This window comes from Mytilus californianus, unplaced genomic scaffold, assembly GCF_021869535.1.
Source record: "Mytilus californianus isolate M0D057914Y unplaced genomic scaffold, xbMytCali1.0.p SCAF_3, whole genome shotgun sequence".
NCBI classification, from domain to species: domain Eukaryota; kingdom Metazoa; phylum Mollusca; class Bivalvia; order Mytilida; family Mytilidae; genus Mytilus; species Mytilus californianus.
Genome location: NW_026262679.1, coordinates 35445495 through 35458932, shown reverse-complemented (window position 1 = coordinate 35458932; position 13438 = coordinate 35445495). Strand labels below are relative to the sequence as shown.

Below are 13438 nucleotides of genomic sequence, written 5' to 3'. Positions count from 1 at the left end.
ACCATGATATTTGTAATGCCATATAATAATTGTTTATTGAATTTAATTGTATTGCATCTTTATTTATCATTATTATTGAATTTGTATTGTTTATTTGTAATGTAATTATAATTGTATTAAGAGAGCCTCATTGAAAATTGGTGTAATCCAAATGAGTTACTCTCTCTAAATAAAGATATTATCATTATTAGCAAAAGACAAGTTTCTTTACAATGTGCCAACATCTTAATGGTCCTGAGTCTAGAAAAGATAGGAATAAAAACAGAAACTATCAAATATCTGCCATCATATCATTTCTAGATAAGCTTTATTTTTTTTTTTTAATTAGGTCACCAGTATATTCAATTTTCCCATTGTTTATTCCTGGTTTTTTATCATTTGTAGTTTTTAGAGATTTTTACTCGCTCAAAAATTCGTTTATAATTTTATTAACAATTGGGGCGCCTTACTGAATAAATATCGACCATAGAATAAGAACAAATCAAAAGATGTTAAAAAGACAATGAATTGTCATAACATGACATTAAGATATAATATATAGAAGATACGATACAGGATAAAAATAACGAACACTTTCTATGTAATTAATACTTACATTTTTATTTTTTTTTTTTGAAGAATGACCGGTATACTGTCAGCTGTATATGTTTAGGCGGTGTTTGGCTCAGGATGAAGCCTTAGTCTTAACTTATATTGTTTTCTTTTAACAATCACACTATACAAATGCAGAATTTATTGTCTATTGAAATTAAATGATTTATAATGAGAAGTGCATTCACTTTTTTTAGCTAGTAACGATAAACCAGGCGATTCTTCAGTTCAAACAGAAGCAAATAGATATACGACAACGACTATCTTGTCTTGAGTGAGCATTGTATTATAATATATCTGAGTTGAGTAAAGTATACACTATAAAGGATTAGGCCATATACGTTTGAATAAGTATTGGATATAAAAATTACCGAAATCAAAATACAGAAAAGACACTTTTCGATAATTTGTCTCTAGTCAGCGATTTTCGAAGCCAAACGGGAATTCAGAAAGTACAAGAAAAAAGAGGTTGAAGATAACAAAGGGTAATAAAAAAACCATAGCGAAAATAAAAAAAAGACGAACAGACAAAAACTGAACAGCACGAACCCCAACAAAAACCGGGAAAAGGAAAATTAAAAAAGACGAAAAGACAACCAGCAGTCTGCAAAAACACTATACAGAAAACTAAAAATTAAACAGCACGAACCCCACCAAAAACCTGGAGATTTTTTTAGCGCAATCTGCTCTACATGCCGTTGATGCTTATTGTCAGAAAACATTTAGTGATAAGTCTCATTTCTTGATGTTACAATCGTGGACAAGATGATCGGATTTTATTAACCGGCATTGTATCATATCCTTGTAATATGTGACACAGATAATCCATAACGGTCAACCAACTCTTGATGGCGTTCGTAAAATTTCGAAAGGGTGACTTCAACTTTAGCACTATGAACTCTTTGTACAATGGCTTCCTTGTCAGCAGCAATCCTCTTTGAGGGAAATTATAAGGTAGAATACGCAAGCTCTGGAATATCATTTCAACGATATATAGTACAAAAGCAATCACTGATCGAATGTTGCTACATAAAATTAGAAAGCTTGAATCATCTGTTTTGTCTGTCAACCAACACAAATTGTCAATTAATCCACCATTTTCTACATAAGGAAATGCCTGTACCAAGACAGGAATATGACAGTTGTTTTCCAGTCGTTTGATGTGTTTGAGCTGTTGATTTTGCCATTTTGTAAGGGACTTTCCGTTTTGAATTTTCCTTGGAGTTCGGTATTTTTGTTATTTTACTTTTTGCTATATGTTAGTCCAGATACGAGGCAGACTTAACCGAAATGCGGTATTCATTTTCTCAAGTTTGTTCGATTGATTCGTTAAACCTAGTTACCAAATTTTAAATCAATTAATAAGACAACATTATCTACGTGATAGCAAAACGTGAATTTCGAGGACAAAGCTAGCTTCTTCTCATTATTCTCAAAACGCTTAGTTATGAGATCTGCCTAAAAAAATAAAGGAACAAGTCGAGAAGAAGAGGTACACAGATCGTTTTCAAAGGAATGACGTTTGCCTGTAAAAAAGCACGTCCGCCAAACGTTACAAATATGTTGTCAATAAAATAATCTGGTATCCACAGCCTTTTTAACTTTCAGGGTGTGAGTTTGATTCACGCTGGAAGCGAGGTGTGTTCAACTCCGATCCTAATTGATAAGGATTGGTAGTTTTTCTGCCGAAGTTTGGTGGTTCTTCTTGTGAACTCTGGCTTCATCTACCAATAAAAAATGATCGAAACGATAGATAAGGTCGCGGACTGTGGTGTTTAGTAAAACAAACAATATTTTAAAGTGTCAATAAAGAGACGCAACTCTTATATGCGATCTAACCAACTCGTCTCAGTTGACCGCCTATCCCCCAAAAGGTCTCAAATATGGCAGTCAGATGACATTAGTTGTTGCATTAAAACCATGGTGAGTCCAAAAGACGTCTTGTGTCCAATCATTTCATATGTTATACGTTTGCTGTTAAACAATATAAACTAATGAAATTTTTCTTTTAGGAACCATAACCGGTCCAGTTTGAGATGCCAAAAAGATGAAAGTAAGTATCATATAGTATGAAACCTTTACCTGAAGTTTGTAAGGAAAGAAACGAAAAAATCTAAATGTTTTAATTTACAATTACTAGTACTTGAAATCCTTAACAAAAAAGTATAACAAATACTGAACTCCATGTTATGCAAAGCACTTTACATATTCCAACCTTTGTGAAAGCGTTTATATACTGTGTTTTGTGTCAAACTGTAGATGACAAAATCTTTGTTATCAAAATAAATTTACATCTGTTAACACTGTTTACATGTTGATTCCAATCGAATTATATTATGTTTTATCATACAGAAAATGGTCTTATCGTTGATAATCATGTTGTGTTTTAGCTACATGAAAATGTTAATATTTTAGCAAATTGTTAGCTTATTGGTTTTCATTTTTGTGATTGAAAACACCGAATAAGAAAGAAAATCCTATAATGAAAGAAAAAGATGTTTTTTAAATAAACAACAACCATTCTTATATTTCTTAATATGGTAAAACAGACGATAGATATATACCTATACAATATTTCAGAATTTGAAGAACGCATTAATGATCTGGAAGGGCAGTTTTTACAGCAAGCAAATAGTATCAAAGAAATCCAAAGTTCACTTGGAAAATTGATTAAAAAAGTTAACAAATTGCAAGGTGATATTGAACCTAAAAGAAAAACCAACAACGAATCAATCAAACGAGCACCTGATTCCAAAAATTCACCACGAATTAAAACGTTAGAACCTGGATCTATAATTGACTTCAATGGCCAGTTATGTTCAAACAATTTAAATTCAACAGAAAATATAGTAAGAAGCAACTGTTCTTCGGCTTATAATTTCAGTCAAAAATGTGAAATTTCAGCTTCTGTTGATGACAAAATTCCGACTACTGCTTTTGTAGATAATCAAAGTTCACCGCCTAAAGTTGAAAATGATTTGTGTGGTATTGTTAAGCCAATATCTACGAATGGCCAAAATCCACTAGATATATGTAATGTAAAAAATGAAACTACGAAGGCTAATCATGTATACAACAATAGTCAACAATATCAAGTTTATTCATGTCAGACGCAGGTTCCAACAAACAATATATGGTTTCCATCAAATATTCCAGCAAATAAAAAACGTAGTTTGAACAGAATGGAGTCAGACGATCATAGACTGAAACATGGGCTTCATACGGATTACAGCAGCGATACAAATAATGAGAATGTAGAAAAAAATCCAGGGGTACCATTGAATACTTTAGAGAAGGGAAGGGGAATAAAATCTACAAGTTGTGAATCAAATATTCATACAAAGAAAATACTAAAGAACAATTTTGGTTTGAAGAATGCACGTACAAATTTGATGTTTGACAATCGTGTAAGATTACTTACTGATCAAACATGCTATGAGGGTATTTTTATCGCCTCTGTTGAAGGGAAAACAGAAGAAGTATCACCATTAAATATAAAACCGAATCATTCAGAACAATCTGACAGGTAATTTATCATAATGTAAAGACATTTGAACAAACATCATGATTATTTATATTTAAACCATTTATGATTTTTCAACTGATTTATTCTAAGTTTGATAACAAAAAGATACCAAGGCAGCGATTTCTATAATGAGTTGAAAAAAGACAAAAATCACAATTGCAAATAAAATTTCAAAAAACATGATTCCTCTAAAATTCAAGAAATAAAATATTACACAGATTACTAAATCAAAGGACGAACCAGACGAAATGCGCACTCTACAAGGAGGAATCAACGAACATTATGAAGTTAACAACAACAAAAGAAAAGTCGTTTCATTTATATTCAATTTTGATATAATTATTACCATATGATATTCTGATATCAAAGTAGAAAAAGGACATCGGTCACAATTTAAGTTCAATAAGAATGTGACGGTGGATTAATCATTTGTATATTTAGAAACTACATGTTTTTCGTATTATACAAATACCATCTAAATACCTGCCCAGGTGGTGTTTATTTGGGTGTATATAAGGTGTTACTATAAAATATGAATCATAACACTAATGGAATTAATTTGCAACAAGAGATAAACAGTATTTTCCAATCAGAATGGCTATCGCTTAGCCATATACTTTATCTCTAAAACGAGCATTAATAAAACATAAACAAAAAACGATCTGGATATCTTTAAAATCAAACTGTATATAGAAGAATCGCACACAAAGTGCCAAACCTATAAACAAAACATAGAATGTATTCAATGAAGAAATATTCATTCTGGCTCATTGAATAAAACAAGATGTGTGCATAAATAATTCCGTGTCTCAAACATGCCTACAGAGCGATTATTCTGTCATTACACATTTTATTACGCATGATAGATTTTGTTATCATACATTCTTTTTTCAAAGCTATGAATATGAGTCTGGCGATGTGTTTCAAGATGGAGCAGAAAACCTATATGGAACTGGTAAATACTTCTGTCTTAATTGAAACGTATCAAAATATGAATAGTTACAAAAAAAGAAAATCAAACAGATATTTCCTAAATTGTTATTTGTGAATGCTAATGTTTTTTTTATATTTTCAAAGCTAGACAATTTACATTTTTTTTTATTTTGAAAAGATTTATACTAATTTTCCTATTTAATAACACTTCTAAAGCGTGCAGATGATTAATGCACTGATTCAAATTGTATTTCTGCTTATCTTGACAGGGTTTGAAAGAAGAGCAACAATTGAAGACTGGTACAAATATGCCGAACAAGTCACTGTAGCAGGTAAGCTTTATGACAATCTGTTACTGGTATTACATGTGAATTAAAGATTAATCCTCAGGCTACTTGTCAGGTAAAACTGTAGATAAGTCTGCTTTCCAAAATGATAGTAATCTTGAACATTATAAAAAAATATTCTTTGTTCATTTTCAGCCAATATTAGAGTACAGTCAGGTGCTGTAGAGAGAGGATGGCATGGTCACGATGTTACCCTAGTACTAGATATATGTGAACATATGAGAGGAGATAAATTCGAATCAATGAAATCAGCTGCCAAAAGATATATTGAAGGTACTTTTAAATGTATATACGTATATGTATAAAAGTAGGTTAACTTGTGTTTTGTCTCACCTGTACGAAGGTATGTTGTTTTCGGGGGCGTCGTTAAAGTTCATAGTTAAGTAGATTTTAGGGAAACCACTATGGGTAAGTCAATAATATTTGGTATGCATTTGTATTAGCATTGGCACATTTTATTGTCATGCTGATTATTTGGTCTTGCCTTCTCATGCATGGTTTATTAACTTTGAAACGTTTGCTTAGTTTAAATGTAAAAGTTTGTGATTAAGTCAGTGTAAGGGGAACCACATATGGTAAGTCAATGATATTTGATATACAGTTGTATCAGCATTAGCACATTTCATTTCCATGAAGGTAGTTTTGACTCCGTCCACTAAGTTATGGCCTATATACTTTGCAACTTTTGCTGAGTTTAAATTTAAAAGTTTGTGATAAGGTCATTTTACGGGGAACCACTATTGATAAATCATTGGTATTTGGTATGCAGTTGTATGAAAATTGGCACATCTTATATCTAAGGAGATTATAGGGCTCTGTTCCCTTAGTCATGATCTGTTGTCTTTGAAGCTTTTGCATATTTGAAATGTTAAAATTTGTGATAAGATCAGTTTAGGATGAACCATTAATTGTAAGTAATAGATATTTGGTAGCAGTTGTATAAGCATTGGCACATCGCATTTCCATGGAGATTATAAACCCCCTTCCATCATGGTGCATTGTCTTAGAAACTTTTGCATTGTTTGCAAGATAAAGTTTGTGTGTTAAGTCAGATTAAGCCGATCCACTTATGAGCAGTCAATGATATTTTGTTTGTAGTTGTATCAGCATTTATTCAGCATATCTCATTTCCAGGGACATTATTTGGCCCTGCACCTTCAGTCATGGCTTCAATGACTTTGAATGTTTTTTTCATAGTTTACATGTTAAGATATTGCCATTTGGATTGCATCATTTGCATTTTACTATCTAAAGTACATTTTGGCGAGAAATATTTCTGTTTCATCAGTTTATATGTATTTTGATAGGGACTTTTTCGTGTGCTTGGTGTCGATCTGATGAGTCCTTATGTGCCTGTGACATATAAGGAGTTTGTAATTTAGTGGTTGCCGTAGCTAATTGTATTAATCGTGGTGTTACTGCACGGTATTTGTTTTCGGGATTGCTGAAGGCCGTACAGTGCTCTATACTTGTTAACATTCTCGTCCTTTGGGCTCTGTTAGGTAGTTGTCTCAATTGCAATCATACAATTTATCCATATTGTATTAGAAAAACAATTAGAATATTACCAGTTAAATTATAAAACAAAAACTATAGGAGACAAAATTAGAACCACTCGAATTATGTGTGGTGTGAAAGCGGTGCGACAACATGTAAGTTATTTCCTGTCCTGGATGTTCAATTCACCAGGGCAATTAAAGTTTTACAAATTAGCAAGTGTCAGAATCAGCAACCCTTTATAACTGATTTTATAATCGGACACATGATAAAAGACAACTGTGATTCATGACAGAGAATATATTCGTCTAGGGAGTTGATTGATTACTAGATGTTTGTCGAGCAACAAATTTTACTAGCATATTCGAACGATAAGAGGTTAATTCGTACTTTATTTGGCCCCTTAACTTTTTGAATCGAACGTCACTGATGAGTTATTTGTAGGCATACGCGCGAACGCCTATAACCTCACACTGGGGTGCAGGCTTCCACGATACCATCGATGTGGTCTAGTAAGTTTGGACAATGAGATATTATAACGAGGTACTGAACATTTAATTGTTCAAATTATTATTCTAAATCATGAATTGAGACAAACATAGAAATCATTTCGTAATTCCATTCAGAATAAATAATTTATAAAACTCATCTTTTAATTCTGCTGCAGTTCAATTATGAAAAAACAACAAAAACAACAAAAAACCATCTTTAAAGGCATTTTCAGTATTTAATTTAGCATTTTCCTTTACATTTAAAGGTGTCCAACAGATTAAGAGAACAAAAGGATTAGAAGAGAATGTGGGAATTGCTGTGTTTGGTGGACAAAGTAGATTGCTGCATGAACATACGAGTGACTACGGTCTGCTGCTCACTTTAATAGGTAAATTAGAGGAATATAGATTTAATAATAATCTTACATTTTCTTGGTCACTGATTTAAATTTGTAAGCGTCTTTTAATGAATGTGAAAATAAAATCCAATTTTGTAATTTTCCTTAATACAAATTCTAATCATTGCTTATGCAACGGTTGATTGCAGGCTTAATTATTTGTATATGCAAATAATTCTGCGTTTTACTCATATCACAACAGAAGAATCATGGCTAATTTGTTCAGTTTCCGTTTCCCTCGTAGGTTCGAGTAAACACTTCGATCAAACTTACTGGAATCATTATGAGTGTCTAAATAATATACCTGCAGGCTTTTCGACAACTTTAAGTGATTCGCATGGTGGGTAATGCATAGCTGGAGACGCATACCTTGTCAACACACACGGTCTCGATCCTTTCGATTTACGAGATTTGAACAACGGCAAACTGCTGACGCTTAATTTACATAAATACGTACAGTCAAAGTTTTTCTTGTGTTTCAAATTTCTGGTGAAGGCAATTTCGATACAAGTTTGCATATTTTACCCGTTTTGTTTAAATGTTACGTCAGAAGACATCTTTACAAAATGTATTTATCTTTAATGTATCAAAAGATACTCCTTAATTTTACCTCTGCTATGATTTTTAGATCTGCTTAAAGTGACCTACATATCTTTTTTGAAATTGGTGTCAGCGTTTGCACAAATCTATCATAATTTATATATCACAGTTTTAAGCTTTTATTTGATCGCATTCTTACAACATTGAATTTTAGTAAAAAAAACAGCGTTTGGAAAACGGCCCTGATCTCAAACAAATCAAGGGGATGTTAGTCATACCTCTTTCACGTCACTTATTGGTTGGTCTGTACGATATGTCGGTGTTTCAACTCACTAGCGACATGTTTTCGTGGTTTTAGATCTTTAAATACCTGAATAGTTGTTGGGTCAGTAGTTAAACCGGTTGTGTTCTATTCCAGATTGTGACATTTTTACTAAGCGGTGATTCGCATGGCGGATGATGAATGCATATCAAGAGACGATTACCTGTTGCTCAGTCTTTAGTTTCTGTGTTGTTTCTTATCTAGACTGTTGTTTATCTTTTGGTCGTCTTTTTGTTATTTGCCATGGCATTGTCAGTTCGTTTTCGGCGTATTAGTTTGACTATTCCTTTGGTATCTTCCGCCTCTCTTTTACTCTTTTGTCCGAGTTCATGCGCTTTACAAGGTTTTGTTTGTTACCTCGATTTGTATTTTCTCACTATATATTTATGAGATTTTAATAGATCTACTGGTAAAATACTGTTGCCTAATATTTATCAAACTTTTTCAGTCTCTTGACTTGCAATGATTTTTTTTTAGATGAATTGGAACCAGAGGGAGAAGCTCCTTTAGTTGGAGGACTGATAATGGGAATGGCTACAGTACAAGCTGGTAGTTAAAATATTTAAATAACTCAAACTTTCAACAGCTGTCTTATCGTGCAATTCTAATAAAAATTTATTCATTCTAAATTTTATTATATGCAACTTATATATTTGACGCTGATTATTTAAGTAAGATTGTAAACTTTTCAAAAATAGTCAGACATTCAATTATAGACATTATGCTACGTGAAAATAAATTGCAAAGTTAAAGTATAAACAAAAGCATATTAGACCTAGCACCAAAGCACAACTGTTGTGAATATCGCTGCTCAATTTCAACTTTTGAATGATTTGTTTGATAGAAAGTCTTGCTTTCATCAATTTTTGTTTTATTCTGAAGTAAAAGACGGGTATGTTAATTTTCGATTACGATGAATTTAATCATCATGGATACCATGATTGAAATTTTGTACGCCAGAATCGCATTTCGTCTTCAAAAGAGTCATCAGTGACGCTCGAATCAAAAAAGTTAAAAGGGCCAAATAAAGTACGAAGTTGAAGAGCATTGAAGACCCAAAATTCTTCAAAGTTTTGCCAAATACAGCAATGGTAATCTATTCCTGGGGCAGAAAATCCTCAGTATTTCGAAAAATTCAAAGTTTTGTAAACAGTTAATTTATAATTATGACCATAATATGGCTTCGTAATTTTGCACTTACAAGTAAGCAATCGTGTTAATTGAAATACTTTCAAATGATAAATATGAAATAATTTTTAGAACCTGATTAATAGCCTGATACAATTAATAGATGTTGGTTCCCTTATTTCTTATAACTTTTTTCTGCAGGGACAGTTGCACGTATGGCAGATGTCCTCGTTCAAGGCCATATGATAATGTTCACTGATGGCACCTCCCCAAATGATTTTCCAGACAAGGAACAGGAAGTTATTACGGTAGCTGTGATTTATATATGTTGTTGATAAAGTACAATACCTTCTTTTAATTCAATGCAAAGTGATATTTCACGCTATCTCAATGTATGATATTTTCTGTATTTAAGTTCTCATAGCGATACAGACCTTTTTGGGTTTTTTAAGTGATAATGTCTGGTCATTTACTTTGAATTTTTGAATATTCTGGTAAAGATTATGTGCACCTTTAAGAAAGTTACGATTTTTTTTAGTGAATTGCGTTAATAGGAAATTCACTTGCGTTATTACTTCTTTTTATCAGGAAAATATGAATAAAGGTAGCTTATTAACTTTGTCATGCTTGACTGTTTTCAGTTAAAATAGTATCTGTCTTTTCGGTCCTAAAATCCCTCTTGAAACAATAAAAAACAAGTCAAGCACACTTTTTCAAGTCTTCTCCATTTTTTTTTTAATTTATTATACATTTTCTAATAGTATAATAAAAGTTGAGTGTATATGCAATGCGTCCATTATTTTTCATAAAATAATCATTGGAATAGAAAAATCTAAAAAGATCAAGTTCAGTTTTCTTGAATTTTAGTAATAAAACATTTATTTTCCATATAATTCGTGACAACAATCACTGATAGTAAATTTATCTTCAATACTATCATTTATTTAATATTTTATATTTTTGTATATCACGACTAATTCCCCTCAGATATGTTGAATTTACCAAAGGCATTTAAGAATTGTCTACGGTAATTTTACTTTCTCATCATTATGAAATTCTGCTTCACAAAAATTCAAAATGGAGCAAACTATCTTTACAAAAATGTGTGAATTGGATGATTACGTGTATATATATCAGAATGTAGGCAAATGAATATTGCGCAGATATGCCAAAGAAGTTTAAATTCTGTTTTCAGACTGATTCGGAAGTATCTGGCGTGATTAGGACATTAGCTGAACGTTCCATTAGAGTTTATCATGTTCAACTTGAAGAAAAAAATATCAGTGTTGTGAGTAGATTATAATGATATATACAACAAATGTTTTAACATGCACTCTGATAAAAACAATTCCTTTTAAGTATAGAAACTTCAATTTTAGTTGATCAATAAAAGCATGAAACTCATTTTGAAATAATCAGACAGCACTATCTGACAGTAAAGACCGAATGACACTTAACGACTTTTAAGATATGAACTACCTCGATGGTCTCTTAGTAGTAAGCTGGCTTCAAATGCGGGAGAATCCCCCAAGGGTTACTGAGGAATAGAAATATGGTCACCATTGGTCTTCCTCCGACAGGCGGTAAAACCCTCGCTAAAGTGGGGCGTCCGTTTGGCTGTGCGGGATGTACAAGTACGCAGCCACGTCCGGTCAGAATGGGGACGTTAAATCCGATGCCTCGTGTAGAGAGAATGCCACGCTCTCTGCACGTTAAGAACCCTTGCAACAACTCTTTGAGGGGTCCATAGGTGACCTGTTGCAAGGCGAAACTGCTGTCCCTATCCAATTTACCCTCATTTTCCAGTGGCAGTCTAAATATCCCCGACCTTCTTCCCGGATGGCCTACATTACAGAACCTACCTATTGTATTTATTGTTAATTTGTTCTCGTCCTGAATATGCATGAAATATTTGCCACAGGACGTTAAGATACAACAATCAATCAAATACGGGAGTTCATAAGTTAAATCACCTGTCGGGTCAATCAAAGATGTTAAAACTGATATTGCTCTTATCTGCCGAGCACACGTCCTTTTCAGAGAAAGAACAAGGAAAGTTTGTAAAGTCGCGTCCGATCGTAATTACAATGAACAACACGAAAGGTGCCTCTAGTGGATCTAGTGGGTAGTAGCTACTTACCCGTCCAGGACACCTAAGTTCACCCTGTTTTAAAGTTGTTGGTCAGTTTTCAATTTTCGGTGTAGTGTTTTGTAGACATTTCTTTGTCTTTTCGTCGTTATTTTGGCATTGCTATTGTCTGTTTTTCTTCATCTTGCGTTTTTTTTTATTGTTATGTTGGTAGCTCGCGCATCGTTTTTTATATCCTTGAAACACATGTGATTCAAAATAAAAATGTATTAAACATTTATATTGCTACCAATTTGTTGATAATACTGTTGTTGCTTTACTGTCAGCTCCCAATGGCAACATCTATCTTTTGAATATCCGCTAACCACGTGATTAAAATAATAAATTTTGACTTTGATTTCTTTATTTTTAAAATAAATTATAAGAATTCTCTAAAATAAAGTAACAAACACTGATGAAAAGTTGACATAAGATGGATTCAGCTTGTTTAACCCTTTTGCTTCCTTCAACATTTAACTTCGCACGTGTAAAGCCTCATGAATTCAAAAACACGTGTATCGAACCTTAAAACGGTAACATACATTTACATCTAGACTTATCACTGGATTTCACGAAATACATTGATTTTTAATGAGTACCCCGAAAGGTGCAACATGGGAAACAGGAACAGTTTACCTTTCCGCATTTTACATCACTTGCATTCTGCTCAATTATCATGTATCTATGCAACGTTGAGATACAGTTTCCTGTCTTTTTCTTATTTTTAAAAAAAAAACATGTAGAAATATAATCATTTGTCTTTAAATTCTTTTTTTTTTTAAATATTTCTATACTAATTATGTAAACTTTCATTATGCCAATCAAAAAAATGTAAACGGACTTATTCAATTTGTTTAAAATAAATACACCGCTATTATGGTAAGTTTTGTGATAATTTTATTTGAAGATTATGGAACAAGCAGTTAAAGAGACAAAAGGAAAAGTGATATCAATCGGTGAGATGTATCGTTTAATAAGACTGACCCAAACTCTTGTAAGTTGATGCTGTATGGTTATGATTTAATGATAGCAACTAAACTCTTAACAATAACAAACATTATACAAAATAAAACAAAAAACAAAAGAAAAGAAACATGATACTTAGAAAATCAAAAACAACGCTAAATATTAGATAAAACTTATGTACGTATTCTAAAAATTTTGGTAGAATTTTCATTTCAAGCAACAAACCATATGATATTTGTCGATTATAAAGGCAAGCATAGACATGGTATCACCTTGATATAAAATAAGGACATATGATAGGATTGCGAATTGGACAACCATCCTACATAGCCCAAATAACGCGGATTTAAGAAATTATAGGTCGTCTTACGGTTTTCAACAATGTGCAACCCCTACTGTATAGTGCACTATGAAGGGCCGTGAGATGACAAAATGTGAAACCATTCAAACGAAAAAAACAAAAACAAAAACAAATGGTCTTAATACTTATATGAAAAGTTACACTATCGGGTTTTTTTCAAATCGTTGCCTCGCATAGAATGTTAGATCGCACGAGCTTGATACATAAAAT

At 32.4% G+C, this 13438-nt stretch overlaps 1 protein-coding gene across 2 annotated transcripts in view; it reads left to right on the top strand.

The window, feature by feature from the left end:
* Positions 1-13438, top strand: part of LOC127734447 (uncharacterized) — a 37220-nt gene that overhangs the window by 4919 nt on the left and 18863 nt on the right. For both annotated transcript variants that reach the window (XM_052244311.1, XM_052244312.1), the window contains exons 2-12: positions 789-865; positions 2604-2644; positions 3172-4117; positions 5014-5072; positions 5320-5382; positions 5533-5670; positions 7652-7774; positions 9123-9194; positions 9975-10081; positions 10969-11061; positions 12809-12895. In XM_052244311.1, the coding sequence (XP_052100271.1) occupies positions 789-865; positions 2604-2644; positions 3172-4117; positions 5014-5072; positions 5320-5382; positions 5533-5670; positions 7652-7774; positions 9123-9194; positions 9975-10081; positions 10969-11061; positions 12809-12895 (1806 nt within the window). The remainder of the gene's footprint in view (positions 1-788; positions 866-2603; positions 2645-3171; positions 4118-5013; positions 5073-5319; positions 5383-5532; positions 5671-7651; positions 7775-9122; positions 9195-9974; positions 10082-10968; positions 11062-12808; positions 12896-13438) is intronic.